This window comes from Lactuca serriola, chromosome 1, assembly GCF_051521515.1.
Source record: "Lactuca serriola cultivar US96UC23 chromosome 1, Lser_US96UC23_V15, whole genome shotgun sequence".
NCBI classification, from domain to species: Eukaryota; Viridiplantae; Streptophyta; class Magnoliopsida; order Asterales; family Asteraceae; genus Lactuca; species Lactuca serriola.
In genome coordinates this window covers 60,163,001-60,181,179 of record NC_136408.1, presented here as the reverse complement: position 1 = coordinate 60,181,179, position 18,179 = coordinate 60,163,001, and the positions used below count along the sequence as shown (strand labels likewise).

General features: G+C 35.4%; 2 protein-coding genes across 2 annotated transcripts; one reads left to right on the top strand and one right to left on the bottom strand.

Annotated features, from left to right (window-relative positions):
• The first annotated feature begins 8,023 nt into the window (after positions 1 to 8,023).
• Positions 8,024 to 9,637, top strand: LOC145089482 (ATP synthase subunit d, mitochondrial-like). Its single transcript, XM_079027916.1, has 5 exons — positions 8,024 to 8,276; positions 8,777 to 8,858; positions 8,949 to 9,013; positions 9,099 to 9,185; positions 9,288 to 9,637. Exons 1-5 carry the CDS (start codon positions 8,106 to 8,108, stop codon positions 9,387 to 9,389), a joined length of 507 nt encoding a protein of 168 aa, XP_078884042.1. The 5' UTR covers positions 8,024 to 8,105; the 3' UTR covers positions 9,390 to 9,637.
• A 6,434-nt stretch (positions 9,638 to 16,071) lies between these two features.
• Positions 16,072 to 17,691, bottom strand: LOC145089474 (elongation factor 1-beta 2-like). Its single transcript, XM_079027912.1, has 6 exons — positions 17,507 to 17,691; positions 17,278 to 17,397; positions 16,886 to 16,967; positions 16,674 to 16,794; positions 16,476 to 16,589; positions 16,072 to 16,377 (listed from the first exon to the last, which is right to left on the bottom strand). The coding sequence occupies exons 1-6, from the start codon at positions 17,590 to 17,592 to the stop codon at positions 16,214 to 16,216; spliced, it is 687 nt and encodes a 228-aa protein (XP_078884038.1). The 5' UTR covers positions 17,593 to 17,691; the 3' UTR covers positions 16,072 to 16,213.
• Between the last annotated feature and the right edge of the window lie 488 nt (positions 17,692 to 18,179).

The window sequence follows — 18,179 nt, the reverse complement described above, 5'->3', positions numbered from 1 at the left end:
AAATCTATGAAATAAAAAAATAAAAATAAAAACCCTGAAAATATATTTAAAAAAAAACAAAAAACCGAAACTGAAATAAAAAACCAATGGTTTGACATTTTCCAAAATAAAAAGTCAAAATTTCCAATCTGATTTTGGTTTTACAAAAAAATGAACCATTCTCACTGATGTGAATTATGACCATTGGTTTGGCATGCGGAATTTGTGACATCCCATGAATACGTAGTTACAACATCGTTTGAACTCGTAATTCATAGTAAGAGGTTAGAGTATCATCGCATGAATACGTAGTTACATCGCTTGAACTCGTAATTCATCACCTACAGGTTATGGGCCTGCTGGTGTTTCCATTAGGTTGTCTAGAATAGTCCGTGGTCGCCATCTATACTCTGGTAGATGACTACATCGCCACATTGTCGGGTAAGGTTATGGTATCTCCTTTCATCCTAAATCACATATTCATCATCATCTATTTACCTTTCTGTCATCACCTTTCTATCATCACCTATCTCTCATCATTTTATTTCATCATACACCAACTATTTCGTCTACCCATGTTTCATCTGCAACATATTTGTAGATATAAAATAAATATACCGTTTAAATTTTTTAAAACATGTATAAAATCGTTCATCCATCATAGACAACAAGTATAAAAATAATATGCACACATAGCACGTAATTTATATAAAATATTTCATAGCTATGTGTCAGATGAAAGTAACTATATATACCATAAAAATCCCATAAATGCTTCCTAACTTCAAACCCAAGGTTTACTCTACTAAAGCTTCATATTCTCGGCTCTCTGGACCTAGAAGGGTCCAGATCTATAACACAAACTTACAAGAGGGGTTTGAGGCATTCAAAACCCCAACAATGAAGTGATTCAATCCCTAACCCCAAAACGGAATCTACACAATAGGGAAGGAAAGGGGTTCATTTTTGTACCTCAGAATGAAGCTCCTTGCTTGAATAACTCAGAACAATAACCTTCCTTGGTCCCTCTTGCTGGAACTCTTCTCCTTTCTTGCAAAATCACACCAAAAGCTCAAGATAGCTCTTCCTCTCACTCTACACACTCAAGTTCGCTAGGGTTCTCATGTGACAACCCGAAATTTATCTCGTCATTATAACCTCTTCTTCCGTTAATAAAACTCGCTTTATTAAATTGCCCGTTAACCTTTTTGGATTAGGTTAATTAAATTGGGACTTTTATTATGACTTCGTAAGGGTTGGAACAAATTAGAAATACCCACAATATTCCCTTGAAAAATTTTAGTTACAACCAAGTCAAATTACGACCATTTAATCGGGTGCGACCAAAAGCCCCGTTTAACGTCAGTATCGGGTATATTTCCTCCGAGCCACAAACTCAAACCCTATATAAGGGTGAGTGGACTCCATTTGAAACCTTTCCACCCTCTCTCTACTCTCTCTCTCTCTTTCTCTCTCTCTCTACAAGTTGCCTTCGACCCAAAAACGCCTCTTTCAAGCCCCAAACTAGTAAGTGATCTACCCTAACTTGTTGTTTAGCTCATTTAACATGCAAATTCGTGTTTAAGACATCCAAAAGTGGCAAAATCATGTGTTTACGGCCCAAGAACCCTCTTGGACCGCAAACACCCATAAGTAGGGTTTTGAAGCCCCAAAACCCTTCTAAACCACCCCTAGGGCTTAGATATGACTTGTGGACTTGCACATATGAGCTTAGAACACCAAAACCTTATCATATGGAGAGTAAACATGAGTTTATGGCCCAAGAACACTCTTGGACCGTAAACCTTATCATATGAGCCGTGAACACCTTTTAAGGTGTTAAATTTGCCCTTAAACACCTCCTAAGGCTTAGGTAAATGTCTAGAATCAACCACAAATGAAGTAGGGCCTTTAAACATCAAAGAAACTAAGGACCTAGGAGTTTACGGTCGTAAACCCCCCAAGGATTGGTCCATGGGCCGTAAACTCCCATAATGAAGCCAAATGATGCCATAACTTCTCCATTTGACTTGGAAAAATGCATAGAACTTTATCCTCTTTCATCTAAGACCTTAATTCATGAAGGGAATGACCAAATGAGAGTTTATGGCTGTAAAATTTAGGTTTACAGCCGTGAACTCCCTTAAATGGTCCATTTAGAGCCTTAACCCCTTCCTATGTCCTAAAGGTGAACCTAGCCAAACTCTACAAGTGATATAAGACCTTTTAGCATCCAATAACACACCACCCATGAGTTTACGAACATAAAATCATGGGGATATGGTCTTAGGGCCGAAATCTCCATAAAGAGTTTACTCTTGAAGAGTAAACTTGTGACATCCCCAAAATCACGGCCAGAAAAGACCGATTTTTTGTATATGCTTTATAAAAATCAGAGTACTTCATTTTATAAAAATGTTGCGGAATTTGTTCCCAGAAAAACATGGTAAATACGTTATTAAAACATTTTCGAAGAAACGTATTTATTTCATTTTAAAACGTTTGGGATGTCATCGTTGATACAGAAACATGATGGGTTTTAGTCATAAGACATCCTATGTGCTCATACAAACCCTAATGCTTGGATCTAGGTTTCTCTATTGTACATGCTTTGAATCCAAGACTATAAACCCTAATTCTAGCATGTGGAAATCAATATTAACATATAATTTGGTTTATGATATTACCTTGATTGTTATGTAGCAATAACAATCCCAATTCCTCCTTGAATTGACTTTGGAAGGCTTAGAGTCACGAGTGTCACTCCTCTAATGGCTTACAAACACCATAAGCAAGTGGAGAAGGTATAAGGAGAGAGGGGAGGTATTGAATTCGTTTCTAGGACCTCTTGGGAAGGCTTAGACGAATTCATGAGCCTTGGGGTCTTTATATAGGGTTAGGATTAGGGTTTCAGTCCTTATCCTTATCTAGTTACTTGCCCATCAAGCAACTATAAGATAAGCCTTGAAAATCCCTATCTTTTGGACCTTGGACGATTTTAAGGATATCCTTATCCTTGAATTCGTCCATCCTTTAACAATGATAACCATTTCCCTATTTTGTAACTATCACATAATTAAAATTCAGCCCCTCTAGTTTAATTAATTACACTTGATCACAAAATTAATTCTTAATTAATTATTAACCAATATTAATTAAACAAATATGATTTCTCCTTTAATATATTATTCTTATAACATATTAATAAATCATAATAACCTCTCTCTTTATTTATTTCTCCAATCAAGTTGCTTTGGTGAAGGCAACCCAAAAGGACCATGCACCATCGGGTCAAGTACATACCAAAATAGTTATGGACTTAGACACTAATCCAACAAAACATAAACATAAACAGAACTTACATTTTTTTACACTAGTGATCTACATTTCTTTAAATCTCTCAGTGTAAAGTGACTTCATATCAACACCTGTGATATAAATAAACTGAGTGGGTCAGGTTGGGAAACCTGGTGAGTACATAGGGTTTTCAACCCACAATAATATAAATATTATGTTAAACAATCAAAAAATCCACCCAATTACCCATCCCCATTATCTTCTTTACTCTTAAGGATTTAACATAAGAGTCATCTATCCTGCATTCGTTTATTCCGAAGTCCCTTACTTCCAGGGTTATAGGACTGGCACTAAATCCATAGTTGTCGATGTTCGTTCGTAAAGCACTAAATCCATAGCTGCTATATCCTACTCATCGGGTACTAAATCCATAGCTACCAGTGTTTAATAGGTACTAAGTCCATAGCTACCAATTCCTAACAGGTACTAAGTCCATAGCTACCGGTGTTCGTCCCATAGGCACTAAGTCTATAGCTGCCAATGTATACTCACATCATCTTCTATCTCTCATCATTCATCTACCCTTCTCATACCCAACATATTTGTATATATAAAATATGTATACAGTTTAAATCCTTGAAAACATGTATAAAACGTTCATCCAGCATAAACAACAAGTATTCAGATAATATGCACACATAGCACGTAGTTTATATAAAATACTTCATATCTATGTGTAAGATGAAAGGGACTATGCACTCACTTGAAAGGTGGTGACTCAGCACTCGGACCGCGCTTTGATACTCTCAAAACAATTATCCCTTGACGACACCTAGTATCAATACCACTAGGGTTTAGTCTAACGATAATCGCGACAAATTAATAGTCTAGCTATTATTATTATTATATAAGCGTTAAATAACACTCAATATAACTCATAATAATAGCCCAAATACTCATTATAAGTTCATAATAACGTTACTATATTAAAACATAAGCTATACTAAAGATAGGGTAGGTACAACTCACTTACAGCGGGTTTTTCGCAAAACCGGGCTTCGCTGGAGCAGCGTTCCAGAGCCGAAAGGCTCTTTTCTCGAGGCTCCGGGAGCCTCGGGGCTTCCTTCGGGTGCTAGGGGGTTTACCCTAGGCTTTAGGGCGTTAGGGAGGCTTAGAGAGAGATTCTAGAGAAAGAAAGAGAAATTGGAAGGTGTGAGAAATGAGGATGCCCCGGCACCCTTTTTATAGGCTGGAAAAGCCAAAAACTCGTCGAGTTGGCCTCAAACTCGTCGAGTTCCAGGACAGGTGTCACCATCTGGTGGCTAGCCTTGGGGAGGAAGCAACGGCCAGGATTGCGCCACGTCACCCGATTTCGCATAGCAGCCTCCCGACTTAGAAAAATCATAACTCTCGCATACGAGCTCCGTTTTTTACGTTCTTTTTTCCACACGTAGGTAAAAACAAGATCTACAACTTTCATTTAGACTCCGTCGGCTAATTCTTGACCGATCTTAAATTTAACAGTAGGAGGAGATTAGACTGCTAAATGACCGTGAAGAATTCATAACTCCTTCATACGGACTCCGTTTTCGTCCATCTTTTTACCGTTGAGTTCCTATTAATGAGATCTTCAACTCTCATTTAGGTCGCGTAAGCCAAAAACCGCTCGAACTAAAATTCGAGTTTCGGGTCGTGCACTGCTAAGCCGAATCTTAGAAAAATCATAACTTCCTCATATGAAGTCAGATTTGGGCGTTCTTTTTATCGACGCTCTTAGTTTAACATATTCTACAACTTTTGTTTAGATTGATAAGGCTAAATCTCGCTCTATCGTAAATTCACTATTTACGCTTCCCGGTGCCGTGCCGGTTTTGCCGTAAAACTTCGACGGGCCATAACTTCTTCGTTATAACTCGGATTTCGGCGTTCTTTATATGTACGGAAACCTTGAGAAATATTCCATAACTTGGTTAAGATTATTTATTCTAAATAATCTTTTGTCAAAAAGTCGTTTTCGACCCCTATTTCCTCTAAATTGACTAGCCCGGATTTGCGGGCGTTACAAAACTCCCTAACTAGGCCATACACTCCCTTATTTCAACCCAATAGTCTCCTAGCACTTGACCAAAGTGTTTTCCGCACATTAGGATGCTTATGCGTGTTAAATTAGTATTATAATCACTAATTGTATGTAAACATATGTCAATATATGTTAATAGGCCACTAAGTGTGTTCAAGTCTTTACTTGGCACCGAGCACCCAACCGACACCTCCATCTGATCCACTTACAGCAGGTGAGTTCATACCCCTGAATTAACCTTTTAACTGCTTTTATAGGGGGGAATACAAGTTGATCTATACAGTTATTATATAAATCACATGTGATAATAACTGTATAGCAATATAGATTTTTGCATGATAACTGTTTTATCCAGCTTAGGACGTTCCAATCTCGCTTTCAACTCTTGTTAAAAGGTTTTCCAAATGTTTTCTCCACTTAATCTGTTTTATAAGAATCATTTTCAAAGTTTTTATGAAAGGTTTTTCAAAGGATTCCAAAAAATTTCAAAACTTGTTTTACAAACTGACATCAAGGCGTAAATTTCTTATGTGTAAAAGTTTTTCCAATGTTTTCATCAGAGTTTTCTTCTATGCTTTTATTTCGTTAAATGCATGCCTATATTTGTATAACTATATAAATAATGTTTAAAAGACTTAGGAATGCTAGTTCGCCCTATTTCCTTTTCCTCGTTGGGATGTGGTCTGGTGGGCATCGGTTATCCGTCCGAAGGTCGTTTAAACATTAATTATATATCATGTATACATATATGGACATAAAAGCTCTCTCTCTCTCTCTCTCTCTCTCTCAGCTAGTTCTTCGCCTTTAGGTAGTAAAGGCATCCTTCTATTGTTCATGTTTCTAGAATCCTAGTAACTATTATAGGAATAGTTAGGAGACGCTATCTCTATCTCTATCCCTATCTCTGTCTCTATCTCTATCTCTATCTTTATCTCTATCTCTACCTCTATCTCTGTCTCTATCGCTATCTATATCTCTATCTTTAGAATGTGACACACTATTTCCCTCTACAACGTTTTATTGCGACAATGCCGTGTAACTAGAGTCTTCGGGAAGGAGAGAGAACATCATGTGTATAGATCTATACGGGACTGACACTCCCACACCCAGACTACTAGCTACAGTCCGCGCCGGTAAGGCCCATGGGTGACATAATGCCACTACCTTTACGTGTGACCTGGAGGGTCATCGGATGCTCTATCGTCGATCAGCATGGTTACATACGGGTTCACATTCACCCCTTTTTGTTTTAGACTTTGCTTGCTGTTTCGTTCATTCAATACTGTCTGAAGTCTGTGCTTCCTTTTGTTAGACTGAGCCAGGCGTATCTTTCATTTAATACTCTCCTGGAGTCTATGATTTCTCTTGCTTTAGTCAGCGGTATTACTGCTGAGACATATGTTATTTTTCCGTTAGTGTTTTACTAGTGATATTCTCATATTTTTCTTTAAAGCCAATACCGTATTTTGGTAATGATAATATTTCGGGGGAAATTACTCCTTAAAACATAAGTCTGTCGGGTCTAGGTAGAAGACTGCTTTTATTTAGAAAATATAGGATTTTATGGAAAGGACGCTAATACACCGTAGATTATAAACTACTATCTTTCATAAAGTTATTTTGAATAAAAATGTTTACTTATACAAATGACACTAAGTACTTATGGACTCACCAGCATTATAAAATGCTGATACTCGCTTTCAAAATAACTTGTATTCTCAGGTCAGCGATAGACATGTACATCTCGGGAGCTTTTGTGGAGACAACCTAGTACCGAACTGCAACTATATTATTCATTGTATTACTTTAATGTTGCTATGAAATGTAACTTATGTAAAACTATTACTATTAATGCAATGGTTGTTGTACTTTGATTACTATACTGCATATGTTGTGATACTTGACATGACGTCATCCACCCCAGAACGTTTCCGCCGTTCCGGTTTTGGGGTGTGACATCTCACTTATGGGAAAGGTAGTCGCAATTGAAGGCCATAAGTGTCTTTAAATATGGCTCGGGCCCAAAGATTTAGGGTTTATTCCAACAGCGTGGACTCGTCGAGTCGTCTCACCGACTTGTTGAGTCCATTCATTAATCTGAGTCATCAGTCGCGACCTTACTCGACGAGTTGAGGCGTCAACTCGTTGAGTCTCTCTTCTTAACTCAAAAGAAAAATACTTAAATTATGATACCTGGAAATCCGGATGTTACATTTTGTTTTTTTTTATTTAATAGATTTCTTCATCAACAAATGTTGCTACAATTAAACAAAAATAAATAATTTGCTAAAACATAATACAATAGGAAGTTTGTTCACATTTAGTCATTGAACTTTTTAGAGGGAAACGAACTTTCAATTTTGTTCACATTTAGTCACTAAACTTTTTTTCGTTATCTATTTGTCACTAAACTATTGAAACTGTTCATATTTTACCCTTATGACCGGTAGCAGCCGGTTATAAGGGTAAAATGTTTACATATAATTATAATTACAAAGTTTAAAACTTTCATTCTATTATGTCTTAGAAAATATTCCATATATCCAGATTTCAAGATTTTTAACCTTAATTTTCTGTACGATTTTATTTTCATTATTTTTGTTTTGTAACTAATTATTTTTTAACCGTGCGTCCAAACACCTCCAAAACTAAAACGAACCCTAAAATGACACACTTTGCAATTTGGCAGTTGCTATAGCTCCGAGGTACTCATCTCTTCGATTTCCGAGAGAGAAAAAAACAGAGAAAGATGAGCGGTGCAGGGAAGAAGGTGGTGGATGTGGCATTCAAGGCATCAAAATCTATCGATTGGGATGGCATGGCGAAGATGATCGTCACCGATGAGGCTCGTAAGGAGTTCTCGTCACTCCGCCGTGCCTTTGAGGAAGTCAACTCAACTCTTCAGACCAAGTTTAGCCAGGTCATTGAATCAATCTCTCTAATCTTTTTATACACTTATCGATTGACGGCATGTGTTTATCTATATTGAATCTATTGATGTCAAATGTTAAACGATACGGATCTGCATTCTATTGGATAACTAGGGTTTCTGTAATCCGAAACATTCAGATTAGGTTTGATGCTGATATTGTTCTTTTATTTATTTACATTGATCATGACTTGTGATCTGTACTTTTTTAATAGTAACACTGTCGTAATGATTTTACATCGAGAGGTTTCGTTTCTTTGTGTATATATGAGGAATAATTTTGACTCTGTAGGCTATAAATTGATTTTAATTTTGGAACTCGCGATGTCTTTGCTGAATTGGATTGTCAAAAGTATTTAAATTTTCATACAACCTGTAGATGCAATTGAAATGAGAAGATTCATATGACATGGTTTCGAGAATTTAGGTATACAAAAGGAGAAGATTCATTGTATTTCAATTCCAATGATTTTTCTTGTTGGATAATGCAGGAGCCAGAGCCTATTGATTGGGAGTACTACAGGAAAGGGCTTGGATCCCGCATTGTTGATTCTTACAAAGAATATTATGAAAGTAAGTCTTTCTTTACCAACAAACAAACATGCATACACTTTTATACAAACCATGGTTAGGCAAAATTTACATTCATGATCCTCTTTTCAGGTGTTGAAATCCCAAAGTTTGTTGACAAAACTACCCCAGAGTACAAACCCAAGTTTGATGCACTGGTAAGAAACTGTATGTTATTAAATTTTACTGTAGGTCTTAAATTCTGATCTGATAATATACATATTTGTAAAATTGAAATGACAGTTGGTAGAACTGAAAGAAGCAGAGCAGAAATCTCTCAAGGAATCTGAAAGACTTGAGAAAGAAATTGCTGATGTGCAAGACCTGAAGGTAACAAACAATGATGACGTGGCAAAAATTTTAAACTTAAAATCCATTTTAAATGCTATTTGTTTGTTGAAAATAGAATTTGATTGTTTGATTTTATAACAGAAAAAGCTTAGCACCATGACTGCTGATGAGTACTTTGAGAAGCACCCAGAGTTGAAGAAGAAGTTTGATGATGAAATCAGAAATGATTACTGGGGCTATTGATTTTGATTTTCTTCAAGTGAAGGAAGGAAGGAAGGAAGATGTATTTGTTTTTGTTATAGAAATAAAGCAAGAGGAATGAAGATGCTTGGGTTTTTATTTGTTTGGAAGTTTGAGGAAAAAAAAAAACCATGGAGTTGTACTCCATGATGGTGACGAAATCGATCCCAATATGATGAAATACATAAATCTGAATTTGATGGGATATGTTGTCATGTTGAATACAATCGTTATTTTTATTTTGCCCTTCATCTTATTTATTATTTAATGTTTGGGAAACATGGAACCCAAAGCTGCGAAAGTTGCAATTTTTTTGTCCCAAGCAAAAAGTTGAAACAGGGATTCACTCTTGCCATTTAGTCTCACTAAGTTTTTTTTTTTGGAATGCAAAGATAAATTTATCATTTAGTCCCATTATGATGGTTTATTTGAACACTCATTACATATTCACCAAATTTACAAATACCTAATATAATAATGAGGAAAAAAAATCCCATGTCGTAGAAACTAGTAAGAGCTTGAATATTCAAGCATGTGACATTTTTGTGTGATTTATTTGAACTTGGAACTTGGTTTTGTATACCACTTTGTGTGTAAACTTGTGTTTACTTGATTGAAATGGTATTATCATAAGAGTTATGAAAAGTTAAAAGCTTATGAATTTCAATACGAATGTCTTATTTACAATTTTTTATGTTGTAAAAGATATTTTAGGGTATGCACAAGTTGGATGAATGTCAACTAATGGCAACCCAATGAAGCAACAAACCCAAATCATAGATATTTTGTTTAAACTTGTGCTCATTTGTACAAATCAGCACAAGTTACAAATCAGCACAAGTTTAAACAAAATATCTATCAACTACCCTTCGTGGAAACACAATTATTTGTATTACACCATAGATATTTTGTTTAAACTTGTGCTGATTTATAACCATTTTCTTCGATTGTTGCCTTCTAGCTTTGGGTATTCAATCCTAGCACTTAGCTCATTTCAGGGGTGAGCGCGGTGCGGTTCGGTGCGGTTATTAGCCAAAACCTCACCACTAACCGCAAATGTGTTTAGTCCATTTTCGAAACCGCTTGGTGGGGTTATTTTTACGGTGCGGTTAGGCGGTTATTTTTGTGGTGCGGTTTTGTTTTTTCTGTGTTGCGGTTATTAACCGCATGGATTTGGTGCGGTTATTTTGTGTGGTTTTTAACCACAGTTTAGAGCTCGAACGGTTTTAAGAGTTCAAACATATTACTTTTAATAATAAAAAAAAAAACATAAGGTATAAAACAATTAACTTAAATCACAAACAGTTAATATCTTAAAAACATCAAATCAATAGTAATTAATAATAAATTTCTTAAAATTGTTTAATTTCACCATTTTTCAAAGTTAAACATAGTAAAAAACCAACACTTTTGTCTTCTAGTATTTTATTCATCTTTCATTCATGAAATTTGTCTTATTTTTAATATTTAATATATTAATAATTAATAAAAAAATTGTATATAATATATGCAGTTCGATTTTTTTGCGGTTTTTGAAAACTAATAGCCGCACCGCACCGCAAATTTGTGGTTTTTGAAAAACAGAAAACTTCACCATCGGTTTTTATTGCGGTTGCGGTTTATACGGTTTGTGAGGTTAATTTTAGTTGCAGTGGAGTTTTTGCTCACCCCTACTCATTTGTAATATGTGCCACGACACTCTTCCCCTGACATGATGATAGGGCCCCATCCTTAAAAAGCACAAAGATGTATGCCTAAGGTGTTGTTTGATTTTCTGAAGCAAAAATTCATGAAGTTTGCGGACCACCTCTCAACCCTCTGCAGTAGAAGAGGTGGACCAAACGGCTGCAGACTGTAACAAGAAGCGTGTTTGTTTTTTTAACATTTGCTGTCACACCCTGACCAATGGCGGAAACGCCGGGGTTGCGACTTAAACATTTGGATCATAGTCAACAACATATAATGATATAATAACAGAATTTATTCGACATTACATTCATCCGAAGTATGAATATGACAAAACACACTGTTTAATAGTCCAAAAGCGTTATACGCAGATTTCAGTTTCTTACAACATAAAAGAGATAAAAGGTTACTATAGAGCCAACAATTTATTTTCAACGTCAAACCCATCATCCTCACAGGTGGTGAGAGTTCTTCTGGCCACCTTGAACACCTAGAGACACATACATTTTGAAAATACGTCAACAATAATGTTGGTGAGCTTTATAGGTTTTCTTTTGACTCCGATGATTTTTATAATTCAAAATAATGTTTCCAAAGACCGGTAAATTATAAAGCATATTTTTCTATTCAACCACTTTTTAAACAATAAATATTAGTTATTTTCATGACGATTTTTATTCTCTGGAACTTGTCTGTTACGAAAAATTATGTCGTAAGGAGAAGTATATAACTTCCTAACACTCGACACTCTCGGTCCCAAATTGGGAGAATTGACTCAATCTAGATCTATACATCTTCGAGTAAAAATCTTCAATATATTAATTTGCCCATAACCGACACTATTCGTCGCTCCTCCACAAATCGCATAAGCGCAATAAACAAGCCACACAGGCACAATACAAATAAATATAGAGGAATCGAGATCGTTACTAACGTTTAAAAGTAGTCGTATAGTAACGAAGAAAGAAACACTTGACGCCTGTTGCCTCGTCAGACGAAGTTGTAGCTAGCAACCACAAACGGAAAATAACCATTCGTATAAATCTTTCCATAAGAATTAGATCTACACCAAAGTTCTTTATTATAAATCTATGTCGTGTACATAGACCTACAGTATATGATTCCTCCTGGATTAACGGTTATAAAGCTTGGTGTCGATTCCAAGATCGGATCCTTACAAGGGAAAAACACACCATCAACAAACTCTCTTCTCCACCCCTTTCGATACATTACTCCCACAAGCATACACGGGATACACAATCCGCGAAAATACATGACAATAAAAATCCGCCGCTTCCAATGATCGCCAACGCGAGTCTTTATTTATGATTTTATCTTTATCTAGTGCATTTAGTTAAATATTAAATTTAACTTAGCTTTCAAATAAAGAGACGGTATTTACTCAAAAATTTCAATCTACCAACCGATAGGAAAGACGTTCCTTTAGCGTAGTCGAGTACTTCATACGAGTTAGTGTTACATCGGTTCACCGATCGTTGCTTTAATCGAATATTTTTGTATTTTTAATATTTACTTAATGTTGAAACGTATTATTTTCGTTTGTAAGTAAACTTTAGTCTTAAAAATACAAACACATTATTTATCAACAAGATTTCGTATTATAACATAATATATAACTACTTGTGGTTTATTCTCATACTCTTGATATCATTTTATAATTCATTTGTATATTTTTATTTTATCATCTCGTTTAAATCTTTACTATCAATACTTGATGAAAAATAAGCTTAATGCCCTAATATACACAAGTCATATGGTTATACCTATCATGACAAGTTAAACATGTTCATTTATCAAAATTTTGACATAAGTTCTTAACGATACTTTTATTTGTCCCGACAAATAATATAACACTAGATTAATTTTATCTAACTTTTGTTTACACAAGTGCTTGTAAATAAGTCTAACATTTTATAAAAATTTTGTGTATAACCATTACTAACCACCACCTTTATTACAAACGTCATTTGTAAAAAAAATAGTATATGTAATAAACATTGACTCTAACAATTTTTGCATCTAGTACTAACTGTGTATGCATGTAACATATAAACTTTTTGCCATTTTATTATATCAAAATACTCAAGTATGTGTCTCCCCCCAAATAAGTAAAAATGTAAAAACGGGGCCATAAAGACTCACATTTGGAGCGTGATTCTCGAGTTTAGACGGGAGGATTCGGTGAGGTTTGTGCTTCGTTCAAGACCTGATACCTTCACCGACAATAAACGAATCTAGTTTTAGATTATTGAGCTTGACTAAGGTGTTCAAAACAGCAAGTATTTCAGATTTTTAAGGTGAAATAAACTCACCCAAAACAGCCACAAAAATTGTCGACGAAATGGGGTTGTCGGGGGTGTTTCCGGCAGCTTTCTCGCCCCTTTTCGTTCCTATTTTTGCAGCAGCTTTTGACAGCAACAAGATCAATCCAGGGAGGGTGTTTGGCTGTCTCGAAGGTTGGTTAATCAGTGGAGAATTTCGAGAGGCTGCTGCCTCTTTGCTTACCGGTAAACTAGCCAATAAACACCTCCGGTGGAGGTGTTCCTTGGTGAACTCCGAACACAAGAGGGGAAGTAGAGAGGAAAGAAGTTTGAGGCTGAATTTTTCTGGGTTAAAGGTCCCTAATAGTGCTCTTTTTATACACTTCTCAAAGCTATCCACTTTCCTACTTTCCTTTAATGTGTACTTTTGGCCATTTATTGAAGTAACTCTACTCTCTAATACTCTCTAATAATGGCTTAGGGTTTTGCATGGATGGATGACTTGTGAGGGAAAGAGGACACGTGAGATAGAGGGAGGAGTGTTAGTCATTTAAGGTGATCCACTTGTCCATGTTTTCATCATTATTATATTTCTTTGGTTACTCATAAAAGTTAAGCTATTTCACCTCATCTTCCTTTGTACTTTTAATTAAATCTTGAAAGCAACCCAATTTAATGTATGGTACTTGCTACATGTAGAAAAGGTGGGATTTGGTGGGTGAAATAGCATTAACCACGTGAGAGAGAGAAGAATAGAGTCCTAGGTGTTGACTTTGGCCTTTAATTCTTATGGCTAGTAATATGTTGCAAATAGTGTCATACTAACCCTTACATGAGGTGTATTATGTCAATAATGAACATCTTGGGTATGAATGAGGAAGTTTTCGAGATTTCCTAACCATATACACACTTATGTATATTTCATGCTCCATATATTTTGTTACACTTTTGTCATAAAAATAATAAGGTTCACCTATTATTACTTAACATAATTGCATGGACTTAGATATTTTTTATAGATAATACCCTTCTACTATATGAACTTAACCATATACATATCTTATTGATTTTATTAGCATATAACTAGTCGCAATCTAATAATGATCTATATTAAACGATTCTTAATAAAAAAATATATATACTTATTTTTTTTAAGAACGTCATACATTAAGTCCTGCAGCAAAATTAGTTATGGTCGTCATTCGACGGACATCGACCTAATTTTTACGATTGTTATATTTGCATGCTATTGCAGATATTAAAAATTAAAATAAACTAATTTTATAAATCAAAAATAGTTTTTTTAATACGAAAAATTTAATAATGTATAACATTTCGGCAAAAATTAATGATATTTCAATAAAAAATAATGATATTTCAACAAAAAAAATTAAGATATTTAGTAATAAAATAATGATATTTCATCAAGAATCTATCATTATTCAATATAAAAAAACAAAAAAAAAAATCAAACAAGAATAAACAAAAAAAAAATGAAATAAAATTTCAAAAACATATAATAAAAATTTCAGCAAGAAAAAAAAAAGAAGAAAGAGGTTGGAAATGCAGTACAAGTGCTGCGCCAAACAGAGCACGCGCAGAGGTTTTTGAATCTGAAGACTTCTAAAAAACAAACAGCTGCGAGATGAAAAGTGTTGCGCGTGTGTTGCATCGCGCAACAATAAGAGGTCTGAAGAGGTTTTTTCCAAAAAAACAAACAACACCTAAGAGTCGATCATTGGTGTAGCCTATGAAAGACCATATGTCGCCGGTGGTAGTTTGAAGACCTGTCGTAGACCCATAGGACAAGACGTATATAACCTTGACATAATTCCTTGGAACACTTATAGGGTCCTACAAAATGTCTTATGTAGTACACAACCATATGACTTTTCTCATCAATGAACACTCACAGATACTATATAGAGATTCTTATCTCTCCTTATGTCTTTTCATATGGCGCTTGAAAAAGGTGGATAGCAGCATCATTCTTCAACCTCATTGGCATGAAGTAAAATTTATTTTTAAGTAATGTTGTTTCATGTCTTAATATGGCCTCCAACACTATCTTTTATAGTTTGTTGCATTACCAAGTAGATTAATACCGCAATAGTTGTCATACCTTTAGGTATCTGTTTTGTTCTTAAATAGTATCTTAATGATCCTCTATGTCTTCCCTATTGACATCTCATTTGTGTTTTTAGCAACCTCTCAATGGAGCAAGCTACACTACTTCATATATGCAAGACATTCTTCAAATAAAGAAGTTGAAAATCATCATCTAAAACAAAAACAACATGCTCACCAACCCTAACGTTGGTTATGGGGGAGAAGGTCTGTCTTTGGTGATGATGCTAAGCAACCCTTACGGAGCTGGCATCACAAACCCTTCTTTTGGCCGCCCTAAATGGAGATCCCATGATTTGAACTTGGGTTAATGAGCCACATCTTCCAAAAACCTTAACAAATAAGCCATAAAAAGATGGTTCATCATCTTATACAAACCTTTCTCTAAAAGCCTCACTTGTCACATCCTTCAGTTTTCCCAATGAACCCTTGGTCTATCTTCCAGGGCTCCCTTTTATGATATGTTATTATTATTTTAATCTATTAACCCAAAAAATCAACAACCTAATTTACTCTAAATCAAACATTATTGTATATTTTTCTCTAGCATTAATCAATATATGGTCTCCAAGGATGCGACACAACATGTATTTAGAGCAAACAAAACTGGAAATGGTGGTGTCATTAGTAGCTCCAATAAAAATCCTTGGCATCAAGTATGATTGGTTTGAAATACAACACTAACATGAAACAAGATGATAGAAAACCAAAACTTGTGGGTGGGGTTTGCATTTAGATCTTGTTGAATGCAACAATGTCACAACTCTGCACATACTCATTGATGGGCTCAGCTGTAAGTCGATCCTCAATCAGATCATCCACAGAAACAAGATCATCAACAATGGTCAACATGATCGTCATCTTCTTTATCCCATAACCAACTGGCACAAGTTTTGCTACAAAAAAAAACAAACACAACACCAATTAACTTTTTAGCAGTGAATTTTCTATATTCGATTTGTATTTCAAAGACATTTCTATAATAAAACCATACATTGTCCCCAGTGAAGGCCTTCTAGTTCAACACTACGAACAGCCTCCTCAAGCTTCTTCATGTCTGTCTCATCATCCCATGGCTTTACATCCATAAGAACGGATGATTTCCCACCTAAATTATACATGGAGTTATACAGCTGATGAAAGAGAAAGAAAATAAGATAGAATAAAACAAAGAAAAGGTGAACAAACTCACTCTCTTTCTTCTTTGTTGAAGCTTTTGCTTGATCCCTTGCTTCAGCTGCCTTCTTTTCCTCTTCAGTCTCATCAGCAAAGAGATCAAGATCATCATCATCTTCAGCTGCAGCTTCAGTTTCCTGTAACATCCACATGGATCAAAATTCAGTAACTCAGTAAGTTTGAAACCAAAAAAAATGATCAAAAAGATATAGGGAACGTGAAACACACCTTGGGAGCTTCCTTGACTGGAGCAGCTTCCTCTGATGGAGATTGAGCAGAGACTCTCACCCCAAGAGATTTGCCTGGGAAACTGCATGATTTAGTTGTAAAAGGTAAGTAACAATGGAGATCACACACACCGCTATTGATTAGCATAACATTATGCTATGTCAATCCCACTTTGATTCCATAATTAAGGTCGTATGTAGATGTGGAACTGACAGACAAATTATAGTATTAGCATAGAACTATATCACGATTAATCGTCTACATCATGGTTGACTATCTACTGAACTAAATTACCGAATGCCTAGATTACTACTAAACCCGATCGACAACAATCGCCGAAGAATAAGAAAGGTGCATATTGTTGAAGTAAACGGAGTAGAGTTCAAACAGACCTTGATTCAAGCTGTGAAGCAACGCACTCGTACCACTTACTAGCAGCGGGGTACAGATCGGCGCTTGGTTTATCCAAAACAGCTGCGTAAACCTTAACGTCATCCTTTGTGATTTGGTCACTGAATCATTCGAATGAAAACACAACAATTATACAAAACAATAGACTGAATCGGGAAAAATAAAGGTACGAGTGAATTGAGTAATGAGTAACTACAATGCAATACCGACCCAGAGATGTAAGTTTTTCCGGAGAGGAAAGCTTCGAGAGCCTTCAGGCCAGCTTCAGTTTGCAGATCGGAGAAAGTAACAGCCATCTCTGAAAATTTTGTATGTGGAGATCGGTGAGATGGACGGAATAAGCGGGATGACGGCCGGTAGAGTTTGGGTGAGAGGGGTTAGCAGGATGAAGAGTTGAGGTATTTATATATGGACCGGGAATTTTGGGACAAAAACCCTAGATCCAGTGAAGCATAATTCCCATATGCCTTTTTTTTCCTTTTCTTTTCTTTGGTCAAAATATAGAGTCATAAAAAAATTAATAATTAAAAAAAAGTTGAAATTCTTTGATAAAAAGATTGAATTTGTTGTATGCCTTATGCAATCGTTACCATGAGAGGATCGTGGTCTATGAGATCACGATCGTAATTAGTGCACACCACCTCTCAAATTTTTATGGTGAGGTGTGGTCATCGTATTTTATGAAGTCAAAAACGACCTACAACGCTCAATAAAAATCATTTACTCTTTGACTCTTTCTTTAACCATGTATAATGGTGACTTTAGGCATTTTTTTATTTTTATTTTTTATTAAATTTATATCTATATAAATACCATTATAAACCTTTTTATTTTCACACAATTCTTCTTTCATTTTATTCATATTCACACATTTATGCTACTC